At 42.8% G+C, this 25754-nt stretch overlaps 1 protein-coding gene across 1 annotated transcript; it reads left to right on the plus strand.

The window, feature by feature from the left end:
- Positions 1-7085: 7085 nt before the first annotated feature.
- On the plus strand, positions 7086-18352 carry FBXL3 (F-box and leucine rich repeat protein 3). The gene is made up of 5 exons (XM_030453034.1): positions 7086-7393; positions 11749-12109; positions 14456-14578; positions 16072-16243; positions 16942-18352. Exons 2-5 carry the CDS (start codon positions 11750-11752, stop codon positions 17583-17585), a joined length of 1299 nt encoding a protein of 432 aa, XP_030308894.1. The 5' UTR covers positions 7086-7393; position 11749; the 3' UTR covers positions 17586-18352.
- Positions 18353-25754: the final 7402 nt, after the last annotated feature.

Raw genomic sequence — 25754 nt, forward strand, 5'->3', positions numbered from 1 at the left:
CTGGCAGGTAAGGGTAGACAGCATAGCCTGAGGTTTGACAGTTTGTGATAATGCTGCCAGTGACTTCCTGGGGACCTTAAAAAGGCCTAAGTGTCTTTATTTGAAAATAGAATTTCCATACTTGATAAATATTTGACAACCCTCTTATGTGCAACTTGTGCATTCCTGTGAACACACCGTGTCACTTCAGAATGGTAGATGTACGGTGAAAGATGCAGAATGATATTCTAAAGACTCCTCGACTGTATACTACACAAGAAACGTGTAGTATATCAGAATTATATTTATTTTTATATATATATAATATATAGCTATTAGCTGGGAGGCACTACAGTATATTTGGATTATACCAGTGGTATTAAACCATTGGTTAGAGTACAGCAGGGTTTACAGAAGGTGGAGGAAAGCAGAGCCCAGTGTATTTATTAAAGATCTCCTAAACAAGCTCATCAGAGACACCTCTCCTTCACAACCCAGTCCCTTCTTCACTGCCTACTCAAAGTCCCACGTCACTGCCCCGCTGCTCTTCACCAGTGCTCTCAGATGCCGTTTTCTGCCCTGCAACACAGGCAAGTGTTTTTTTTCTCCTTTTATTGCTTTCTGGCTCCTGTTTCTCTATTTTAGGAGCCTCTTTCTGCACCCCAGTGTGCCAGAGCAGATTTGCTGCAGAGCAGGGCAGCAGGAGCAGCAGCCCACCCAAGCTGGGCCCTGCTGCTCTTCCCAGCTGTCCCTATGCAGCACAGAACCTGGAGCTGACACACGGAGTGTGCAGTGTCCAGTGTGCTCTGCCATTTCAAAGTTAACTTATTTTACAGAACTAGAGATATTTTTTTTCTTCTGTAAAGACACAAAGAGGAACCTTAAGTGTTCATAGCACAGGCATGAACAAGCAAATAAAAGGAACAGCTGCATTTACACCAGGGATTTCAGCACTCCCAGGTCGTCAATTTGATGTCTGTAACAGAAACTTAATTCAGAGAGCATTTGGTTTAGAAAAGTCATCTTTCTAATTTGAAACTGGCTTGGTGAGGAATTACTAAAAAGAAAATAGAAAAAGAAAATTTTGCCCAAAAAGGATACTGAAGAAAGACTAATTAACAACAGGGGAAGATTAATACACATAATTTCAAGTGGTTTATATCTTTATGGTTCTTTGCATAAGTCCCCATGGGTCTTACATTCTGGAAACATGAGTTAATAGAGTGCAGACAAGTCTGAGGTGTCTGACCCATTATCCTTTTTGAAAATTGAGTGTAGCACCACAGCTACCAATTAATTCTATATTTTAATTTTATGCCCTTTTTTCTTAATTTTAGATTAGTATTAACTTAGGAAATTGAGATTACAATGGGCGAAGGACATGACACTGCTTCCTTCTCTTTCTCAAGTGGACTGAGCAAGGGATAAGCAATGTCAGGGAAATGTTTCTTTTACACCCAAATAACCATTCCCAGCTCCAAGGAAATGGCAAGTCTGAGTGTGAGCATCAGGCTCTGGGGCAGAGCTCAGCTCCCACGTGTGATGGTTACACTGCAGACACTTAGCTCCAACACCCTGCCGGACACTCACGTCACCGCATCTCCCCCCACACCGATCTCTCCCGCTGATTAGAGGCAGATGCCAGCACAGGCCACTAATCAGTTCAGTCCCTGGTAAGACCGCCCTGTGCCTCTCCAGCAGTCTCGTGTGCTTTCCTGTCACCTCCTGATCCATGGCCCACGCAATGGAAATCCCCAGCTCTTGTTTGCACCGCCCCGTTTGCTGCAGCTCGCCACGCTCCGTCGATCCGCACCGAGCTCTGCTCATGGCTCTGCTGCGAGGCCATGGTACTCCCTCTGGGATCATCCATCATTAGGATACAAAGAGCTTCAACTTTCACAGGTGTATCCACCCAGTGAGCATGAAATAAACAGTAAAAGTTAATAAGGCACAGGCAATTAACCACTCCCTATCAGGGCTTGATAATCTCGGTCCTTACGACACAGTTGTCATTAATCACACTGTGCCAAGTTATTTTCTTGTTTTACCTACGCAGAGGGTAGATAGGGAGCTTCAGGCCCACCCAGACATTCATGATATCACTCAACCTTTGCAGGTTTTTGCCACAGCTCCCTCCTTAACCCATGCCAGGTGTGCAGTAGTTGTGCCTCAGCAGCCCCGTGTCCTTCAGCCCAAGGCATGCTGGAAGGGTTTTGCTATTGCTCCCCCTGCTCTCACTGCTGGTGTCCAGTAAGGATGACCTTGTGCCACCAAACATTCCAGATCTTCACCAGGTGCAGCCAAATAAAGAAAAACAAAGTGATTACAAACAACAGAACATGTCAGATGTAATGGGGCATTTTGAGTTACTGATAATCCTCACAAAGACATCCCCTGCTAGCTAGCCAGTGAGTTGTCTTGGGGAATGGCCAGCCCTGTGGTCTCTTGGGACTGAGGAGGCACCTGAGATGGTGCTCTGTGCTGTTGTCACAAGGTTTCATTTCAGCTGCCTGATGATATTTGAAATTCAGTCACTTTGTATGCAAGAGTTTCTTCCCATGCTGTACCTAATACTGGGGTTTGGCCACTGAAAGCTTTAAACAGTGCTTGGGTATTGCTCCTGCTCAGCGACTGAGCAGCACAGACAGTGCCACTTGGTAGCACCATCATAGCATTGCTTCTACAGCCCCACACCTTTCTGCACACACTGGGATACCCCTGGACACCAGTGTGACCACTGCTATATGCAAATCACCACTTCCATTCATCACTACACTTTTTTTCTTCTTCCTTGAGCACATTGCTTATCTATCTGTAAATCAAACTGGGTGATAAACAATGCTCTACAAGATGGACAATACAAGAATGGCAAAGGTAGCATCCATAATTATTGTCAATTATTTACAGCTTCAGGTTGTTCTGACATCAGTAAAATCACCAGTGTAGGGCTGTGCTTGTGGATTTCCTTGACTGCACGTGGCAGAGGAGCAAACCAGTCTGCTCATCTGGCAGGGATGGCAGTGGTGCAGATAGACCCTGAACCCCCAGCTCTCCTTGCAGCCCATTACTGCTTCACCTGAGGCCACAGGAAAGCACACTGACCACCTGAGGGTCAATTGGGAATGTGTTCTTTAGCCAGTGTGCTCCCTTTTAGCATGAATACCCCAGGGAGCTACCTGCTTGTAGCTTGTCTTCTTGTGCTGCTCTAGCTTCTAGCTATTTGCATGAGTGAGGACCACTCCTTGGTATGGAAGGAGCTTCCTGCTTGGGTGATGGACCAGGTGATTTCAACATCCTTATCACATGCTGTCTCTCAGCTAGCATTTACACCTCCCCTGCTGGTCATTCAGTAATATTCCTTCCCTGAGACAGCATGACTGGGGGTTGTGTACATCCTCCCCTTCATAGTACAATGAGAGAATCCCTCCTACAGTGCAAATGCAACTTCATCCCTGTGGGTTTTTCTGTAATAGATACAAAGTACTTAACGTGATAAACGGCATCTGCAGCCACCTCTGTCCCCATTTTCCCCAGATCTGAGCAATAACATCCCAGTAAGATGTTCTTACTCACAAGACTGTTGTCTCCACACCTTCGGGGTTTTCCATACTCCCAGTTTTACAGCTTGGGTCCATAAATCTTTACTTCCCCCCTGGTTGAGGTTGGGCACCACTATGTACATCCCACCAGTCAAATCCTACATTCTGGCAAGCTCCAAGTGCCTGACCACTGACTGAACTAGCCAAGAACATTTGAACTGTTATTCCAGCACACTTCAAGGAACTGGTGAATAATACCTGGATTTTGGCCCCAGTGCTGGGATTCAGAGTTAGCAACAGAGAGCTGGAGCCCTGTTTGAAAGGCAGCATTTGGGTGTCTATGCAAGAGGCATAGCACATAGTATGGAAGGCACCCTCCTTCAGTGCCTCAGTACCAGGGCCAATCCTAACCCAAACACCAGCCCCCCCTTAGCAACAAACCTGTCTGGGATTGGAAGTTTACCTTGTTAATCATGTTAATTATGTTAACTCCTCACCCACCCTCAGAGACAACCAAAGTGATTTGCAGAGAGACTCACAAAACACAGAGAGAGGCTCCTGTAGACCAAAAATCTCCTCTACTGAGAGGAGACCTCAACATGTCAACCTGTTGATGATAGTGCTATCTCCCTTCCAGCAGTTTTGTTCTCCTGGTGATCCAGCTGGTGATCCATGTCCACGCCATGGCAAACGTTCAGTTCATGTCTCTGCTGCCATTTTTAGAGCTCAGCATGGTCAGGCCATTGCTATGGAAGTCCTAGCCAAGGCCAGGCCATGAGACTCCTGTATCAGAGGTGCTCCAGCAAACAGCAGCTTTCACCCTGCTGCCTGCCAAAATGCAGCAGAATGACACTACAGCTTTTACCAATGAAGGAACCATCTGAGCCATTCATCTGGGAAGAATCACCATAGCTTCCAGAGACAGAAATAATATTTTGGCAGTGAGTATTGAAGAATCTTTTAAGGCAATTATTCCCAGCTTTTACTGAAGTATGAGTAACAATGTCAAGTACCAGCCTGTTGCAGGCCACACCCTCCCCTGTTCTGTCTCTCGCTTAGTTTTAACATTTTATTTTAGTTTATCTTTTTATTCTTCTGTGGCCAAGAGCTCTTAAACTGAAACACTCATTTTATGTGTGGCTACTTTTTGAAAAGCAGGCGAGTTTCAGCTTCTGTTCTATAGGGCCTTGTTTGTGATAGATAATATATACTTACTGGTCCCTAACACTGTCTTCCAACAGGGTAACCACTTCCCTCCCCCTAGAAAATCTTGCTGTGTAAACATACTAAGAAGGAAGTTTCTCTAATGATGATACCCATTATTGAAAAACAGTAGATTTCTTTAACATCATTAAAGAACAAGTCACATTTTCCTGTATTTTTCAGCAGTCTGCTGAGGAATAAGGCAGTCACAGGCAGTCTAGAACAGGTCCTCCAGCCACTGACATCACACTGACCTCCCCATATTTTTCACAGCTTGTGTTTTCATTGAACTGGAGTGGGTCATTCATGTCCTGCAAGCCCCATGTACTTTCATTATAGCTGGATCCGGTCTATTTTATTGTTACTCAACTCTCTTCTGAGTCCTTCTATTATTTCCCCCCCTACATTTTTTTCCTTACCAGGCTGGAGCACAGCTGCCCTGTGACTTCTTCAGAAATACTTCAGTAGAGCCAGAAAATCATCACGGGTGAGACTTCCACTGCTAAAAGCTGCAGCATTTACCACCAAGACGTAGTTGCAGGAGGCACCATCAGGCAGGTAGCCTGTCAGCTCAGATGTGAAGAGGTGAATCTGTGTGTCCTCAGCCTGACAGGGTGAGACCTTCCAGTTAGGAAGATCAGGCTGTTACTGGCCATCATTCCCTTCTTGGCTTTTATGGAAGGGCATCTGTTGCCTCCTCCTTTTCACATGATCAAATGTGAATCTTCAAACCCCTGCCATAAATGAGTGAAAATGAGTGACTCTCCAACCAGAAAGACTTAAATTTCAGTGAGCTTCTCCTCTTCTGGGGAAAAAAAAACCCAAAAACATCCTATTGAGGAAATCAGAGCTTCATTCCTCTGAGTACCATTTCTCCCCAGGTCTGGGTTAACCAGCTGGAGACCATCTTCTTCTCCTTCCTACTCAAGAAGCCTGCAAGTTTGTATCTTTGCAAATATAACTTCTCACAACCAGAAACTCTGAACTGGGGGCTGTTGTCTTCCCACCTTTAGAGAACCAGCCATTAGGAACTGGAACGTGGAGCTAAAAGGACAATTCCTAAACAGAGAGGATGGAAGACAACAAACATTTCTAGGTAGGGGACAGTCACAGAGTTACTTCAGTTTTATTCACAGTATTGGCTTCAGCTATAAACACACTTCATTATCTACCAAAGTTTGTGTGGCTCTTCTGTACAACACAGTCACCTATGTGCTGTTATATGCTATTACAAGCAAGCCTGAGATGCCCCTTAGCCTGTACAAGCTGAGGTGATAACCCATCCCTTACCTACAGATTTTGGTTGCATTGCCTCAAAAGCTGAAGGCTGGGTGCAGATCCATAGACATCAAATTACAATGGCAGAGCTGCAGTAAATGTCTCAAGGCATTCAGAATTCCAGAAAAGAGATAATTCTCTCATAGAAATTCAAAATTAAGATTAAAATTTCTTGTGGAAAAATGTTGCTGTTCCAATGCAAGCAATTTCTTCCCACCCATAAGCTGAAGGAACTAGATTTAGAACCAAGGGGAAAATTAAAAATTTTTTTTATTCAAAGTGCTTCTCAAAGACTGGAATGCAGCTCTGGGCTGATGACATTTCAGAGATCACTGAAGAACTGTTATCCTGTTTCAAAGGCATTTCAAGAGAGGGGAGAGAAGTGGATCATCTCCAGCTTCTTCCCAGAAACTTCTTGATTGGAATTGGGACCGACTGTCCTGAAAGCTTCAAGCAGTAATTTATAAGAACTTGAAAAAAAAATTAACTTTCGAGAATCCTAACAACTTTAGAATTTTCAGTCACATACAGGCCCTAATGAACGAGACCTTTATGAGGCACCACATATGCAGGGAACTGATCTCAACACCGCATTTGCAACTCCAAGGAAGTGTCACACAGCAGTTTTATCTTCTTTGCTTGTCAATATCCCAAGCACTTTGCTCCCAGCACCTGCTGGACCCACGAAGCATTATTTGCTTTATCAACCCACACGTACTCCACAGCCTAGCCTGGCACAGCGCTCCCAAACCACTGAGGTAGTGGGTGATGGAGATGATGAAGCCGTGAGGATCCGACTCCGCTGTCCGTAATACCCACGGTCTTTTTTTTTCCTGGACTTCACTCCTCCCTTTCCAGGCCGCCGAGCACCTGACTGAGAAGCCTGTGGGCAGCCCGGGCCCTGCACACCCCACAGAGCCAGGCGAGCCCGACAGCTCCGGGCTGCCCGGGGAAGCGCCGTGCACCGACACAGTGAACACCGAGGCGGGAAAAGGAGGAGCCGCCTGTCCCGCCTGCAAACGCTTCCCTCGGCAGCGGGACTGGGCGGCACCAATACCCGCCGGCAGCGCCCTAGGTCTGGAGGGCAGCCATGACAAGGGGCAACCCCGCCCCTGAGCCGCGCACCCCCCACACCCCTCTGCCCGCCGCCATTTTGGCTTTGGTGTGCGTCGCTTCCGCTGCGGGGAAGTAAACAGAGGAGGGAGGGAAGGAAGGAAGGAAGGAAGGAAGCGGAGGCAAGGGCGGAACGGGCCGGGGCGGGCAGCCGGAGGACGACAACGACGACGACGGAGGCTTTGTGGTTGTGTTCGGTGGAGAGAGCTGATGTGGCCGGAGCGGAGGTGCCAGCTCGGCCCGAGTCCCGGTTAATGCGAAGCGCAGCAGGGAGCCGCCAGGTGAAGGGACTACAGGGGAGCTGGGTGGTGCTGGTGGTGTGGCGGGACCTCTGGAGCAGTGGGGAGGAGAAGGGGGTCCCAACACTGGGGGAGCGGTAGAGCTTGCGGCCCTGCCCGGCAGTGGAGCGCCCGCTCCCGGTCTGTCACAGCCCCGCAGCGCCCAGGGCTGGGGCCGGGCCGGAAGGAGCCGAACCAGAGCGGGGAAGCGTCTCCGGGAGTAGCTGGGCTTAAAACCTCCCCTCGGAGTATGGCTGTCTGACAGCCTTCGCTGAAGGGCAGTGATAAATTGTGTATACCCCGCATTGCGTTGGTTGCTGGCGGCGGTGAGGGGAGAGGTTTGCGTGTGAGTCGCCGCCTCTTGCAGCCCCTTCCCCCTTGATTGCACCCGCTCGTTTGGTTTCTAATTTCTAAGATTTTCTTCGGCGTGCAGACCAAGACAGCGGGCTCGCTTTGGCTTGCTCATGTGAGAGAGTTACCAGCAGAATGTAAACAGCCGTGCACAGCTGTTTGGTTTGCTGTGTTTTTGTTTGGTTTGCTGTGTTTTTGTTTGGTTTGCTGTGTTTTTGTTTGGTTTGGGGTTCTGGGTTTTTTTCTTTTTTATTTTTTTTTATTTCTTTTTCTTTTTTATTTTTTTGTTTGTTTGTGGTGCCGATGCTTTTTCTACCTGCACCTTACTCAGCGGTAACAACAACGTGAAGCATGTGCTTTGCTCCTCCTCCTGCTTGGTGTCTGAACTGTGGTGACTCCGGCTGAACACGGGTGTATTGCCAGCACCACAGCGTGGGCTGCGCCCAGATGCGGAGTTCGGAACGTTGCCTTCAGAACCAAGTTGTTATAATGGGTTGAGAAATTGACAGGGAGAATCTTAAAGGAGTCGGGCACCCTGATTTCACGTCTCTCTCTGTCCTGGTGGAGCTGGGTGTTTTCGTTGTTTTGGGGTTTGTTTCCCCCCTTTCTATGAAGATCTTAGATTGTAAAGTTTATTATAGCAGCAGTTTGAAAAAACTGATGAGTAATAAGTGTGTCCTGAATATGCCATAGGGAGTTAAAAGCAAGATTCAAGCATCATAAGAAGTGATAAGCAAACATTGAAAAATTGGCTGTACCTATACAGTACTGTGCTAGCATTGAGTTTTGCATCAGTGTCTTCAGCGTTGAAAAGTTATTTCTGTTGACCTTGGCTTTAAAATGGTTAGATCTTTGGACTACAAGATATATAAAATAAAGCAAACTGAACTAAATGCATTTGTCTGTTCCTATAGTTGCGGAAGGGTTTGCTCTTGTAAAGTGGCCTTATTTTTTATAAATGTTTTTTAAATGATTCTGCAAACTTCTGTGGGCAAATAGGCAATATTTCAGTTTTGTGTATGTTTTATTGTTACCTGTGTTAAGGTGCTGAAACCAGGTATGTCTTTAAAAAGCTTTTCTGACACTTGAATGCTGAAATAAGAACACAAAAATCACAAACAATAGTTAAATTAACTAGGAGTTAGATGACAAAACAGTAATCTTGCTCTTAATATTTTACAGTCTTGAGCTAAAACCTTTTTTTTTCGTCTTTTGAAAAGTTCCACAAGGAAATATTTTTTCAAATTTGTGATTAGTCACTCTTTTCAATTACAGAAGCATCTGAGATGTCGACAACAGAAATTTTATCTGGAAATGTCTTTTCCTGTCTCCTTCTTTTCAAGCCATGGCACTTATAACGCGTAGCATCTTGTTTTCTTGGGAAACTGTGACATTAAATTCATCATCAGTATAGCTTTAGTGATGGCCATTCTCTCTTTTCTCAATTGGCTGTTTATAAAAACTTTGTATTGTACCCCACAACTTCAGGACTGGATTTTGATTTGCATCTGGTATATATCAGCTGCTTAGAACTTACCAAAGCTAACTCAGAGGTGCAGCTTGTAAATTGAGTTTTGGTGACCTGGTTGACTTCTGCCAGCCATGTCTTGGGATTTATTTTTCCACCTGAAAAATTCAGTTTTGTTGGTGGCAGCTCGCTCCTAGTCTTTTCTGGATGACTAAAAATAAAGTGCCAGATCTTTGTGCTCCTGTGCTTGAGTGCTCCTGTCTTTGGAAAGCTCAGCTGTAGTAGCTGTATATGTGAGTCAGCCTTACTGTACATGCACAATAGCCCCCATACTTATGTTAGGGGAGAAAATCCAGGACTTGACCCCTAATGCAGTGATAAAAGTAGAAAATAGCTTACCTAACTACAAAAATTACACACATACATTGCCTTATAGCAAAAGATGAGTCAGGATCTCTGTAAAAGAAGGACTCAGAGAAGCAAGTCTGTCAGTTACCTTACGTAGTTTTTTGCAGACTAACAAGGCTTTGAAAAGACTCGAACAATCAAACAAGCTGTCCCAAATTTGGCAAGTGAATAGCTTGTGTCTGGTAGTTGCTCATTATAACCTCGTTGTTTGGAATGTCTGTTTAGCCTAAAGCGTAAAGGAATATAGCATTTCAGACTAGCTTCTACAGACAGTATTCTTAGATTATGCTTAGTAGTTACCTCCAACACAAACATGACAGATTTGCAGTGGATTTGCCAACCATACTCTTGAATACATCCATTATTGTTGCAAAATCCAGCTCCTTCATATTTCTGTTAGTAGCAGATGGTTCTAAGTCAGTGCTTCTGGCTTTGGTTCTGTACCAGTGAAGTTAGTGGCTCAGCAACAAAATTCTCTTCTTGGTGGGAAGCTTGTTCCAGCACAGGAGACATGTTTTGCATGGTCTCTAACTCATGAGCTGTGAGTGACAGCAAACAGTCCTCAGGAAGTGTGTAGAGATTTTTGCTCAGTAGTGTTTTCATTTTACCATTGTAGCCAAGAACTACTGGGGTTAAGACATAAAGTTGAAAAAATTAAGACGCATGCGTTTAATCAGTCTTTGATGACAGGTTAGTTTGCATCATTTTATGAATAGCTTCAGCCCTTAAGTGACAGCTTGCTATTGTCATGTGAAGAAGTGCATTTCATTAAAGCATTTCAAAGATAGGTAAGGAGATGCTGGCTTTAAGAAAATGCTTTATGGTGCATTGGATGGTAAACAGTGTAATTTTTTTCGTGTATACCCAGTGTATTACTCTTTGTGACTATATAAATGTTTAAGTATTTTTTTTAACAGCAGAGAAAGTTAATTGCCCAGAATGCAGACTGAGCACAATGTAACCTCGTATGTGCAACTGTACTTGAATGTTAAACCACAATGATTTGCTGTGTATGAAGTCCATGTTTAACTTCTGGAAATCGTGGTGCCTGGGAGTGTTTCTACATACCAAGCCTGCACCACCCCCGGGGTTCTATTAGCTTTCTAGGTACTAGAATTGAGTGTATTGTAGTTTAGTGTGAGATCTCATTCCTAGTCCTTCGGGACATTACATGGATCACTTTGAGCTTTTAAAAATAAATGATTGGATGGTCAGTTCTAAGCTGGCATGTGCAAAAAAAACCCCACATTTTAATCAAAACCCAGTGCTAAATATATTCCAGATGTCCACAGTGGTAAGGGTTTTTTTCCTTATTAATAATGTGTAATGCAAGGCAGTGCTTAAGTGAGATCACTGTGTAAGAAGTATATGCTACTGAGAATGAAAGAACCTTTTGCCTCAGACTTGTGGAATTTAATGTGATTTTAAAGAAAATTTGCTGGCTTTTCTGTAATATTGTAATCTTCTGTAATAATGTAATCTTTCATAATATTTATTAGTTATTCAGAAAAATAAAGGCACACATTTCTTGATGAAATATGTTTTTAAGGATTTAAAGTAGATTCATATTGAAGAAATGTATATATATATATATTTTTTTTTTTTTTAATAAAAGGTTGTTCCTTTCTGGCAAATAAAATGATACAGCATCTGCAAGAGGCAAACAAACACTTGTTATTTGTCTTTTGCCTTCCCCAGTTTCAAACGTTTCTGGTAAATAGGAGTGGGAGAGCAATATGAATGTCACAAGAATCTTTCCATTAGTAGGAAAGTAGAGTGATAATCAGCAAGAGAGTAAAACAAATTAGGTCCAAAGTGTTCTCAAACACAAAAGTGAAACACTGAAGGGAGAATGGCGGTTACAAATGGATTTGCACTGGTAATGATTAACAAAGGAATAGGAAAAGTACCTGTTTAGATGGTAATGTTATTTTTAGACTACTACTTCGAACTCATTGTAACTTTTTTTCTTCTTCCCTTCATGTGGGGGGTTTGGGTTTTAAGCCCTGCAAAAAAGTGGTTACAGAAAACATGCTTTTTCATCTCCACGGTTTTCTCTTAATACTGTTCTTTTCAGGTCTCTGACATTCACAAAATATGTAGGGTGGTTTTTTTCATATTATTTTTACAGAATGAAACGAGGAAGGAAAACTAATGATGCCAACAGCAGTGCATCTGAGGAGAGAAGTGAGAAAGAATCCAAGAGGCACAAGATTGCAGGGGAAACCATAGCTGCGCAGCGTCCTGACTGGGCCAACCTGCTTCAAGACATTATCCTGCAGGTGTTTCAGTACTTGCCCCTTCTGGATCGTGCTCATGCCTCACAGGTCTGCCGAAGCTGGAACCAAGTGTTTCATATGCCTGACCTCTGGAGGTGTTTTGAGTTTGAACTGAATCAACCAGCTACATCTTACTTGAGAGCTACACATCCTGAGCTTATCAAGCAGATAATAAAGAGGCATTCCAATCACCTGCAGTATGTGAGCTTCAAGGTAATGTGTTCTTTGGCTTTTTAGAAGTTAAACTCTTAATTTAGTTATTTTTATTATTACAGTATTTTAAGGAAACATCTCTTGGTACACTTGACAGTTTTGATGTTTTATTCATATGCATATTAAAGTGTGAGAAGTATGATTTAATTAATGTCAGTAACTGAAGTACTGATGCTAAGTGGTAATAGATAGTCATATTCAAACCATTTTTAACGTGCTGAAAGTTAACATCACTAAATGATAGGAAAGGCTTATAATTCTGTTTCTGTGATAAGGATTGTCATCTATTTAAAAAGAAATATGACAGCTTTCAGTGTGGTAGCCCTTGTTCTCTGACCTAGTAGATCTAAGAAGCCAGTTCTTTAAATGGGCAGGTAGACATAGAGGTTATCTCCCAAGTAATTTATTTATTTGAATGTATTTTTGGGACCAAAACCTGTAAGAACAGTTCTGAACGTACCTTTTTATTGCCTTCATTCCATTAGGTGAGAATTTCATTTAAAGTGTTTTTGTTGGCTTTTGGGTTTGTTTTTTCTCTTGTAGCACGCTAGTTGCTTAAAAGTCTGTATCATTGGGTAGAAATACTTCAGTTCTGACTCTGCTGTACATGTGGGTACCTGCCTCAGAACTAAATTTGAGTGGGATATAGAAATTGGGTGTTTCCTCATTTTATGTCCTGTATGGTGTTGGACCTAATATTCATGATTTGAAAATACCTAATTAATAATGGGACTTGAGTGCTACTGGCAAGCAGCCAGTGGTTTTAGTTCTGCATTGTATGGGATTGTCTGCATATGGCATCTACTCAGCATGGTTGTGTTCCCTTTTAGCTGTAAAAGTACATGGGATTGTGTACAAAGGATGGTGTGTCTGCTGCTGGTGCTTGGCTTGAGAAGTACTGTTTGGTCAGAATTGGCTGTTATAATATCATGGAATTACCTTCAGCAGATGAAGACCTTTAACATTGGCCCATGTATCACTCTGTTTTGAAAGTGTGCTGTGAAACAGTCAGGGCTGTGAATGCATCAGCAATGTGACAAATTTGGAAAGGAAATGACTTTGCAGCAAGGTGGACATATTAGTTGTTGGCTTCTGAGATCTGGCAATTTTAATGTAAGAGTCATCAGCCTGTGAGTAGCTGGGGTGCTTCTGCCTAATCGTGTGTTGATGCTGCTTGATAGAAGATGCAAACTGGTTATCACAAGGTTTGCAGGGGTTTTATCAGTGTCTGAAGAAAGAAAATTTATAGCAGTATTGGAATTGCCTTTCAGTGTCCATCTCCAGCCTGCGTTGCTTTGCACCAAATGTTTTTGAAGGATTTCAGAAACCCTTCCCTGGTAGGGAGGTGCCTGTGTCATTTCTTGCATGTGTCCCTTCAGTTGTCCTTCAGTGTTGCTGAATGAACTCTGTATCACAGGAAATAATAAGTAGCAAGGATAATCACAAGGAAGTGAATATAACCCTGACTGTTACTCTGTCAAGGCTGAAAACCTGGAACTATTTTTTTTTCTAAGCAAAGATTGGATTGTTGAAAATCAACGTTTTTCAGCTTGTGTTGAAGCAGAACATTATCATTAATTGGACTTAGATTAGTTGCTGACAAGGTAGCATGGCTTAGCTAGACTTCAAGTTGATCTTGGGATCAATCTTTTTACTGTGCTGTAGGGTTTCAGAGCTCTCATGTCTACTGTGTATATATGTATCTGTATTATAGGTTATTTGGAAAGCATATTTGAGTGTTGGGAGAAACCCACTGGAGGCACATCAAGTGATTCAGTTTGTAACAAGCTGACTAATGAAAATCTTTTTTTTCCAGAGTGTCCAATGTATATCTGTTGTGATATTAATAATGAAGGCCCAGTCATACAGGTGCATGTGATAATGCACTTAACTCTCCAGCAGCTCTATGTTGTGAGCTGAATCACCATTAAAGTAACAGCTTTTTCACACAGTAAATGGTTTATAGAATTCCTGCATTGTGATAAGGAAGAATGTAAAGAGTAAGTGGGCCTCAAATGGACCTCATTTCTGGCCTCAAATGAACCTCCACTTCCTTCTTTTTTGATGTGTACCTTGGAACAAACTGTTTAGCTGTCTCCTCACCATCCTAAATTTCACCAAAGTGTTTAGTAAATTTATAGCAAATTATCCTGGACCTTAGGTATGTATTTCTGGGGGGCAAAAATTTACATTGAGGGATTCCCTGTGAAGCATTTTGTGTGTTTTATGACATTGTATTTCAGAAGGCAAAGTGGAAAAAAGTAAAAGCACATCTGCTCTTCTCTGCTTCTAGGTAGTCTGTTTGATGCAGTGTTTTCTGAACAAATTAATGTGTTTTGTTTTAAGGTGGACAGTAGCAAGGAATCTGCAGAAGCAGCTTGTGATATTTTATCTCAGCTTGTGAATTGCTCTCTGAAAACACTTGGGCTAATTTCAACTGCCCGGCCAAGCTTCATGGATTTACCAAAGGTATTTTAATATTTATATTCTTCTATAGCGAAGTTTTGCAGCAGTTCATACAGTATTTCTATAGCTTTGTGAAAAGTTTTACTATAATATGAATTTTTGATAAAGAAAACTTTATTCCTGCGGTCTGTTTAAAGGAGGAGCTGAGATGTTGTGCTAAGATGGAATAACTACAGTTTCACTGTAGCTTCTTCCAAGTCCTCCTGGCTGCCAACCTCTAAGCAACATTGAGTTACAGGATGCAAGTCAGGAGGCCTGACAATTCATAAAACCATGAAATGGTTTGGGTTGGACTGGACCTTAAAGATCGTCCAGTTCCAACCCCCCTGCATTGGGAGGGACAGCTGGATTCCTTCCTGCCTGTGTAATTGTATGGGGGGGAAGGGTTTGGAAGACAATCTTAATTGAGTGCTAAAATTTTACCCATCTGGACTTGGTGTAGAGATTTGGTTGTCAATGAGCTACCTTTAGAAAGCAATATAATCATGATTTGCAACACAATGTCATGCAGTCTGGCATTGGATTCTTGGGCAGAGTGTGCTGCATTTCTGTGAACATGTAAAAAATCTGATGGAAAATTTCAGAAATTAGGTTATGTTAAAAGGCACCTAACAGAGAAAACAGCAGACCTCTTGTGTGTGCTTCTAAACATGAATTTCTGCTGCTGAGGTAGAAGTGTACTGTTGCTGAGGAGCAGCTGGGGTGACCTGGGCTGCTTGTGTGATGGCAGTGACGTCTCGGATGTCTCACAGCCTCCGTTCTTGAATCCAGTCCAGACGTCTGTGAAGGGCCAGACACGACCAGACTATTAGCTGGATTTCAGTGATGTCATTGCTGATGATGGCAGCAGGGACAAGGAAGAACTAGGGACAGCCTCAGGAAAGGAAGTAGGTTATCGGGTTTAAGTAAGGTTAGCTACAGAGGGATTATCAATTATTATCCTTGGCAATGATCACAGCCACGTTGTGTAGTGCTCTCGAATATGTATTTTTTATTTCTAATTTTCAAAGAGGCTTTTCTGCTCTTGAACCATTTTTTGTATGTTTTTTTCTTCCTTTTATGATGTGCTTTGAGATGTCATCGTAGGAAAACCGGAATGTAGTAAAAACATTTCTCTTTCAATGTGTCAGAAATACTTTGTTCTTTCAGCTCTTGCATATTCTTTTATTTCTAAATCTGAATGCTGTTTTAGCACTCTTACTTAGTCCTCACTGGAGGGTTATGTTGCAGTCCTATTCATCTTGCCAAGCAGTTAATATTTAATGTTAGACATTTTGACTTGCCAAATACATAGAATGACAGCAAAACATTATTATACTTCCCCTGGTAAAAAAATGTCATTTTTTTATTACTGATTTTTAATTACGTGATATCAAAAGAATGCTTTTTCAGCCAATGCTGCCAATACATAAAAATAGACTGCTGTGTACTGTGAAAAACCATTGAGATTTTTATTTCGGATGCTACTGTTTCATTTAAACTTTTTTTTTTTCCAGTCTCACTTTATTTCTGCACTGACAGTGGTGTTTGTAAACTCCAAATCCCTCTCTTCGCTTAAGATTGATGATACACCAGTAGATGATCCATCTCTCAAAGTGCTAGTGGCTAACAACAGTGACACACTTAAGCTGTTGAAAATGAGCAGCTGTCCTCATGTTTCTCCAGCTGGTAAGCTGCTGTGTTGCATTTTTCTTTTTCAAAATGTATGCATTAAATGTGTTTTCCCTCTTTTTTGCTGTTGCTTTTCCAAATTTAAATACTTTGCTAGAAAGAAAAACTACTGACAGCAGCAAGTTCTGGTTTTAGTTAAGACCTAGAATTCATTTAACAATTGCTTTCCTTAGGTGACAGATGTCGTTCGTGGCTGCTTTGTCATCCATAGAGAGGGACACCAAGTTCTTCCAGAGAGTACTTTTATAGTGAATAGTTCTAATTATGAATATGATGAAATACTCCATTATGAATGCTTGCTTTCCCTTTTACAAAGATGCAGTTGAGCTTATGTGGCCTTCCAAAAGGGCAGAACAGTCAGGACTACTCTTTTTAGATGTGTGTCACATGAGAATCAGCTCCCAGGGGGAAGCGTACCACACAGTGTGCTAACTTCCCAGTTTCCCTAGCAAGCAGTGATGTGGTCACACAGTGTACGTGTATCTGGAAGGTACAAAGAAGTAAAAAGACCATTCCTATGTGGAAAGGTTCACGCCCTGGTTTTCCAGTATGATTTTGCTTTGATGTCAAGTCTTAATCGCATGTTGAAATCCATGGTCTTTGCACTCTCTCGACACAAACACTCTTTCATTTTTTGCTGGGTTCTTCCCTGTATTTATCCGTGTAACCCCTGTCCCAACGTTCTCTTTTCCCAGGCATCCTGTGTGTGGCTGACCAGTGCCATGGTTTACGTGAGCTGGCACTGAACTACCACCTGCTGAGCGACGAGCTCCTGCTTGCTTTGTCTTCTGAGAAACACGTCAGGTTAGAACACTTGCGTATCGACGTCGTGAGCGAAAACCCTGGACAGACTCAGTTCCACACGATGCAGAAGAGCAGCTGGGACGCTTTCATCACCCATTCTCCTAAAGTCAACCTAGTGATGTACTTCTTCTTGTACGAAGAAGAGTTCGACCCCTTCTTCCGCTACGAAATCCCAGTCACTCACCTGTACTTTGGAAGGTCGGTGAGCAAAGACGTGCTGGGCCGCGTTGGGATGACGTGTCCCCGCCTGGTTGAACTGGTGGTGTGCGCCAACGGGCTGCGGCCGCTGGACGAGGAGCTGATCCGCATCGCGGAGCGCTGCAAGTATCTGTCGGCCGTGGGCCTAGGAGAGTGTGAAGTCTCTTGCAGTGCCTTCGTTGAGTTTGTGAAGATGTGTGGTGGTCGTCTCTCTCAGCTCTCCATTATGGAGGAAGTTTTGATTCCTGATCAAAAATACAGCTTAGAGCAGATTCATTGGGAAGTTTCGAAGCATCTCGGTAGGGTCTGGTTCCCGGACATGATGCCCACGTGGTGAAGTCCTGAAAAGACTTTAGGGCAGATGGAATAGCACCTTAAACCCAAGCTAACCGTATTGCAGTTTACTTTATGAGCTTATTTAATTCTATAGTTTTTACTGCAAACTACTTCATTATTTGATTGGAAAATTTTTCATTCAAAACCAGAAATCATGGATAGCTCAAAACCCCTTTTTCATCCAAACAAAAACCGCTTTTCTGCATTATATTTGTTATTTTTCATTGACAGCGACCTCAGGCTTTTATGGAAGTAAAAAATGTATCTAAAGTATTAAAACGTAACTGTAAAATACCAGTTTTAATATGTTGTCCTTCTCCAGTTGAGATACTCGGATTTGATCTTGAAAAATAAAACCCCATCAAAGCTGCATGTTTCTGTTGCAGACTATAACATTTCTAATTCCAGTCACCTAGATGAGAAAATTATAAGGAGTATTTAGTATGCTGTAAAATACACACTTTCTTTATATAGAACTCGTAAAAGGCAAGAGCAATATGCAATAGTATAGTTTATACAATTAAAATCCTAAGTTTGCCACTTATTCAACAGATTATTAGGTGCATCTAAGATGTGTTTAGAGTGCAAACACGTAGTAGTGTGAGCTACCGAAAGTGGTGTGGTTTTTTTCCCCTTTATGCCCTCTAATGTAGTTTGCTTATGGGGTGTCAGATCTGCACCTAAACCTGTTTTAAGGTATTGTATGTCTAGCTCAGGAAGCTAAAGCATTCTGGGAAAAAATGTAGATACGTTGTATTAAAAAAAAAACAAAACGAGGCAATGAGATTTTCTTGAACATTAACTGGTTTTGTAGCATATGGGTTGATTGGATAACGTATAGATTATTAAATGAACCCTGCAGTGTTAAATATGACGACATGGATAGACAGAGTGAGACAAGAAAGTTAAAATTGGAATGGTAACAAAGAACCTTTTACCAAAATCTTCAGCCTTTTGGCCGCTTTCAATTTGAGAGAAATGACATTGCAGCAGTTGCTTAGGCTGTATAAACTTAACTGTATATTGTAAATCTGTTTCAGAAATGTTTATGTATAAAGTGAATGTTTGATAGAAGACAATTTTGTATACCTTTAATTCAGCTAGTTCAATCATTTCAGAATATTTAAAAACCTAAAAGCAGTAAGTTTGCGTGAAGTAGAGCAATAGGCAAAAATTTGCTTTGAACGTTTGGTTAAATCGGTTTTCTTGAAGGAAGTTTTTAGTCTGTCAAGTGGTGTAAAGGCAACACACTGCCTGTGATCTGGATGTGGCTTGTGACTTCATCATTTCTGACAGCCAACAGTGATGTTCTTTTCGTACATTTTGGATGGGTAACGCTCAAGTGCTCACGTGGCCGCTGAATGTGCTTGGACAGAGAGTGTGGTCGGACACACCAGGGAGGGAGGGGAAGCTGCTCCAGCTGGGGGCTGTCCCAGACTGAGCCCCGTGGCTGCTTCTCATTTGAGCTTGTTCTGGTAATAAATAAGATTTTTTCTTCAGCTCTGATTTCAGTAATGTCTACCCACACGTGTAGTTCAAGTGTAATACACTTCTGAGCACACTTATAACTATGTTTTGAGCAAACGTTGCTCAGTGGACTGGAGACCTTTATAGGGGAGTTGTGTGTCTCAGTGGAGCTCCGATTTAAAAATCGCATTTTATGAAATACGCGGTTTTTGTATTAGATTTTGTTAAATTAATGTAAAACTATAACTCGCTTTTATATGTATAAAAGGTGTCAATACATTTAGTCCATACAAGTAAAAAAAGCAGCTTGGTGTTTTTTATATTGACTCTCTGCATTGCCTGTGTGATAACAGGTGGGCTAACACTACTAATCTGGGAAGAGGCCATGTTTTCACAAAATTAATGTGTGAAGTAATCTCATTAGTAACGCAGCTAAAACCTCTTTGAACCTTGACTGCTGGTGTTCTGATGTTGGCAAGGTAAGCTGGTCTGTTGCTTTCTTCTGTGGCAGTGGGGTTGACTGAAGGGCAAGACACAATCTAATACCCGAGTTCCCTCACTTCTGGAATTCAGGTCTTTGAAACCCAGCCTTCTGCTTCTCAGGGAGAGAGTTCTGGCAGATCCTGAGGTGGGGAACAAGTTAACTGCTGAAGGCTTTATGCTTAATTGTAGTGGAAATGCTTTCTTTTTTCCCAGCAAGGTAACTGGGTTGCCTTTTCTGAGAAGGTCTCTGCTTTGTTGTGTAAACTTCAGAAAGTCCTTCATAGGTGCAATGCAGTGTGGTAACAGTTACCAGAATGTTCTCTCTTCCACCCTAGCTCTGCAATTTTTATATGTCAAACCAGTTACAGCATTCTTAGATTAAATAATTTGGCTATAAACCAAACTTCCCAAATAGATTCATGCAAAGCTACAATGGTCCTTTTTAGCAAATCTTGGAAAATTCTTATTTTGCATCCTACACGTTGGAAAAAAGCAATTATAATTTAAATTCCGTGCCATGAGTAGTAACAGGAGCACCACAGACTGTCATGAAGTTCACTAGAAATGTGAACACTGGTGTCTTCCAGCTGTACAATACAGTTTTCCCTGAGCTCACCTTTCTTCTGGCTTCCAGAAGATAATTCAGCATTGGCTTGGTTGTCCTGTTTTGGTTATGAGTTGTTTTGTGCCTGCAGTCACAAATCTTGCCTCTGAACCCAAGTACTGCATCGCTTTAGGTTTTGGACTTAAAATTACTCTTGGAAGCTGTGATGGCAGACAGCTGGGGCAATCCTGGCTGGTTGTGCTGGTTTACCATGAGATGATGTATTCGAAGTGAAAAGGTGAGGGATTTAAGAGCAGCTGCTTACATTGAGTTCGTAGTTACCTGTGATTTACATAAACCTATGAACTAGTGAATTTAAATGGTTGGGGGTTTTTTATTTTTTTTTCAGGAATTTTTAGTCAGAAACTTTCACTAATGCTATGCAAACAGATCTGACTACATTGGTATAAATTAGTAACAACTTTTCCAGTTGTTATAAGTTTGATCTGTACCAATTTGATTTCCTGTGAATTTAAAGCAGGGCCTCTGTATTTGGAGTAGGACTGCCTAAAATCTAAACTTTGTTACATTACTTCAGAGAGAGATGTCTTCATTGCTGCCCAGTCAAGTTGGTCACATATGAAATCATAAAAACTGTTCTAGTGTAAAACTAGAACATGAAAATGTCACAGATTTCCTCAATATATCAAAGGGACTGTGTCTGAAGTTCTGACATAGATTAATTTTCCTAAAATAGGAGTGCTACAGAAGCAAGTTCCTTGGAGATGTGCTGGAGGTTATTAGAATCAAAACTAGGACAGCAAAATTAAAAATTAAGCAGAATTAAACTTAGATGTTTTGTATGTTCACCTGCTCATCCTGTTCTGTTAGGTTCTTCTGCTGGCTGCTGTTTGTGTGCTTTGGAACAGAGACTGCAGAGTGCTCTCTGCTCTGTCTTACACCAGTGCTTTTGTGAGATGACATTTGCTTGCCAAATTCTGAGGAACTGGGACAACTTTGGACCTGTCAGAGGAAAATGCCTCTTCCAGTCTTGCAGCCTGACAGAAAACTTCAGTTTTCCACTTCAGGATTATCCTGGCTGAGGATCAGCTCTCAGTTTGTTATGAGTACAGAGAAAGACTCTTGTGATTCCTTGTGTTGTACTTGATCTGTTACATGATCTTGTATGGATACAAAGGGACGTTTAATCCATACCAAAGCCAATGAACTGGCAATCGGGCAGCCTGGATCTCGAAATCTGATTTAAATCTTAGCAAGGCAAGAACTTTCCTGGATGTTGCATCATACCAGTTTTACTGTTTTATCTCCAAGGAGCAAGATTTAAGACATTAAGTGCTCTCCTTGAATCCTCCTCCAAACAAAGGCCTGAGTATTGGGGCAGGGATAAAAGAGTATCTGGGCTGAAGACCTGTTCTGTACACTTACCTAATGGCTGCCTCTTCTTATTCTCTGCACTCTGACAACCTTCACGCAGCTTTAGAACAGACCCTTCTCCCGTGGCCTGCATTGAGCTCTATGTGGGATCTTGCCTCTTGATGGTGATATGAGCCCTACAAATTAAATTCTTCAGGAGGTGATGCTCCCTGTGCTACAACCAGCGTGATGGCATGGTATTAGTTGATAAAACTCCTTGCAGGAGTCTCATGCATAATATTTTTTAACCACAGAACCCCAAGGACTGCACCTACCATTAATACCTCAAGCATGATATATGAAATTATTCTTTTAATTCTATCCATTTTTTCCTAGACTGAAAACACGATGTTCTCCAGGTGGCTGGTGAGATTTACTTTCACTAATATTGCTAATTTGTAATCAGTAGCTGATGTGAGCTTTCTCTGTGCTTTAGTCTTAAAATGTAGACTCCATTTTAGAAAGGGCTTCTTCAGATACATTGCAAACAACACTAACACTACAGGTAGTATAGACCCACCGGGGAGAGGTGGGTGCCCTGGTGGTAGGGGATACAAAGGCAGCAGTTACTGAGTGCCTTTTTTCTCTGTCTATACTGCTGGAGGAGCCCCAGACCCCTGAGGCCTCAAAGGAAATCATGATAAAGGAGGAGTGTGCCTTGCTTGATGAGGACTGGGTTAGGGATCAGTAAAGCAATGTGGACATCCATAAATCCATGGGTCCTGATGGGATGCACCCGAGGGAACTGTCAGAAGTCATTGCTAGGCCACTTTCCATCCTCTTTGGTAGGCTGTGGGGAACAGGAATGGTGCCTGAGGAGTGCAGAAAAGCAAATGTCACTCCAGTTTTCAAGAAGGCTAAGGAAGACCTGGGTAACTATAGACCAGTCAGCCTCACCTCCATCCCTGGAAAGCTGATGGAAGAAATCCTTGGCACTGTCTCTAGGCATGTGAAGGACAAGAGGGTCATTAGGAGTACTCAACATGGTTTTACCAAGGGGCAGAGTCATGTTTAAGCAACCTGATAGCCTTTTATGAGGACATAACCAGCTGGACAGATGATGGTAGTGCAGTGCAGTGATGGATGTGGCTTATCTTGATTACAGTAAAGTATTTGACACCATCTCCCAACAGCATCCTTGCAGCTAAACCGAGAAAATGTGGTCTGGATGGTCAGGTAGTGAGGTTGTGGTAGAGGGTAGAGAGTTGTGGTCAATAGGACAGAGTCTGGTTGGAAGTCTGTTTCTAGTGGAGTCCCTGTGGGGTCAGTACTGGGACTGATACTATTTGATGTATTCATCAGTGACCTGGATGAGGGAACAGAGTGCACTGTCAGCAAGTTTGCTGGTGACACAAAACTGGGAGGAGTGGCTGACACCCCAGAAGGCTGTGCTGCCATTCAGAGGGACCTGGACAGGCTGGAGAGTTGGGCAGGGAGACATTTAATGAAATACAACAAGAGCCAGTGTAAAGTCCTGCATCTGGGAAGGAACAGTCCCAAGTACCAGTATAAGTTGGGGGCTGACCCATTGGAGAACAGTGTAAGGGAAAGGGACCTGGGGCAGGCGGGGGGCATCTTTGTGGACAGAAGGATGGCCATGAGCCAGCAATGTGCCCTTGTGGCCAAGGCCAATGGCATCCCGGGGTGCATTAGAAGGGGGATGACTAGAAGGTGCAGAGGTTTTCCTGGCCTTCTACTCCACCCTGGTGAGGCCACAACTGGAATATTGTGTCAGCTCTGGGCCCCTCAGTTCAAGGGCAGGGAACTGACTGAGAGAGCAACTCAAATGATGGAGTGGAACATCTCCCTTTGGAGGGAAGGCTGAGGGAGCTGGGGCTCTTCAGCTTGGAGGACACTGAGGGGTGACCTCATTAATCTTTACAAGTATGTAAAGGGTGAGTGTCAGGAGGATGGAGCCAGACTCTCCTATTGTACAATGATAGGACAACGGGTAACAGGTGCAAACTGGAGTACAGGAGGTTCCATTTAAACATAAGGAAAAGCCTTTTGAGCGTGAGCCTGACAGAACACTCGAAGAGGCTGCCCAGGGAGGTTGTGGAGTCTCCTCTAAGAGACATTCAAAACCCACCTGGCCCTCTTCCTGTGTGACCCACTTTAGGTATTTCTGCTCTGGTAGGAGGGTTGGACTCGATCTTTCAAGGTCCCTTCATCCCCTGACTTTCTGTGACCGAGTCCAAGAGCAGAAGTCTGCTCTGGTTTCAAGTTATTCCCTAGCTGTGGCGACTTAACCAGAATGACCTCCACCTCACTGACACCATGCTCAGTTGTGGTACTGAAGGTGGCAGCTCTCCTAATCCAGAACAGCAGAAGTATTTTCAGTGCAATAATCGTTCAGCTTCAGCAACTGTACCTCTCATTAGTGGAGTCCATTTCCACCCTGCTGTGTATTCAGTCTGAACAGCTGGCTTTTAAGATTCCAAAAACTCCCAAACTGAGAGAAGCAAAGAAGGTGAGGGGCTCTCTCCCCAGCACTTGTGCCTCGAAGTAATACATATCAGCCTCAGAAGAAATTAATGTAGGTTTTAAAAAGGCAGGCACTACAACACCACTCTGTCCTCAGTTCAAAGGTATAGGAGTTCAAAGTGAGAAAACTACTTCTTATACACACATGGCTGCATTAAGAAATCATCAGATGATCACCAGTGTGACTTACTAATGAATACACTCACAGATTGTCTCAAACAGCTGCTGCTTTTTGCTTCTGCCTGGAAGGGATACAGTATCCCTAACAAATAACTGTACAGTTGTCTTAACCTCTTTTTGTTGACAGAAACTTACTGTCCTCTAACTTGCAACCGATGCGTGCTTGGATGTAAGTGCTTCTCCTTGAAGCAACTCCTTGTACCATAAGAGTATTAGGGTTAGAGTAAAATGTGCTAAAATAAGCAGATTTTACAGATGGAACAGGGAAATGTGAGAAGGGCTGCTATTTAGGTACAAAAATCCCACGATATTTTAAGCTTTTACTGATAGAACCATGATGTTAAGTTTGACCAAAGATCCAAAAAGTGCTTACATCTTTCATAGACACCCACTACTCTTGATAAGTTCTTTAATAAACTATGAAGATTTACCCCTACAACTAGCTAGGTCAAATTGTTGTATAATGTCTCCAGGCATTACTTGTCCACAAGACTCATCTTTTTGATTGTTAGGAGCTGCACTAGGGCAGTTTTCACATGTGGGATTCAGCTCCTGTTAGCTGTGTCCTTCAGGTTCTGTAGGGCTCTTCTATGCAAAAAAATACTCCAAATATTAGGGGAAAATAATTATTTTGGTGTCTAGGTTCCCTGGGTGCCCTATGAAGACAAAGTGCTATACACAAACAGCACTATCAAGCTGAGTGGAGACCTCTGCTCTGCTGTGAGGAAGCATGACCTATTCCACCATCTGACATGACATCTGCTTCAGGCTCTTAAAGGTCTTCAGCTGCATCATTGCTACCAGCTTTTTAGCAAATGCTAGAAAAAGAAGCTTTTAGGGCTTCTACTGGCTTGCTTCCATAAGCTCTGGGCATTAGTTTTGAGGTATGGGCTTTTTGCTGAGAAGATAAACGTGGACTCAACAATGCTGAGTGCTTTGAAGTCATAAAAACGCACAACAAGAACATACCTTCTGTGAACAGGCTGTGCTGCTCCCCTTTATCTTCCCTAGTGCCTCCTGGATTACCTTCTTGGGTTAAAGCAGGGGTTTGTGACTTTGGCTGCAAAGAGTTAAGTCTTTCAAGTTGAGGCAGAAGATGAAGTTTCACAAAACAATGGAACTAATCAGCAGCTTTCCCTTCCCTATTCATTAGCAGAATGAGTGCTCTCATCACCTCATTCCTCTTACACTCATCCAATTATATAATAATGCAACTCAAGTGATTCACTTTAGTGACTTTTTCTGCCACTCATATTTTGAATCAAATCACTGTGTACCCACCTCTGTGGCCGCAGCAGGCTGGGAACTGGGCTCAACCCAAATCAAACTGAGGAGTTGGGTTCCAGTGGTAACTTCAGCCACAACCTCTGCAGGAGTGCTGCTCCTTCTGCAACCAGCTTGAAACAACAATGCTAGGAGCACACACCTGGAGGACAAGATGCTGCTGCAGGTGCATTTGCTGTGTATGAGCAAGCACTTCATTGATCTCCAGAAAGCCAGTGCTCCCTCAGCTCTGGGTCAGCTGGGTTTAAAGGGAACAAAGTGTCCCGGGGTTCTAGGCATAGCCTGGAGCAGGAC

The sequence above is a fragment of the Calypte anna genome, chromosome 1 (assembly GCF_003957555.1).
Source record: "Calypte anna isolate BGI_N300 chromosome 1, bCalAnn1_v1.p, whole genome shotgun sequence".
Lineage (NCBI taxonomy): Eukaryota > Metazoa > Chordata > Aves > Apodiformes > Trochilidae > Calypte > Calypte anna.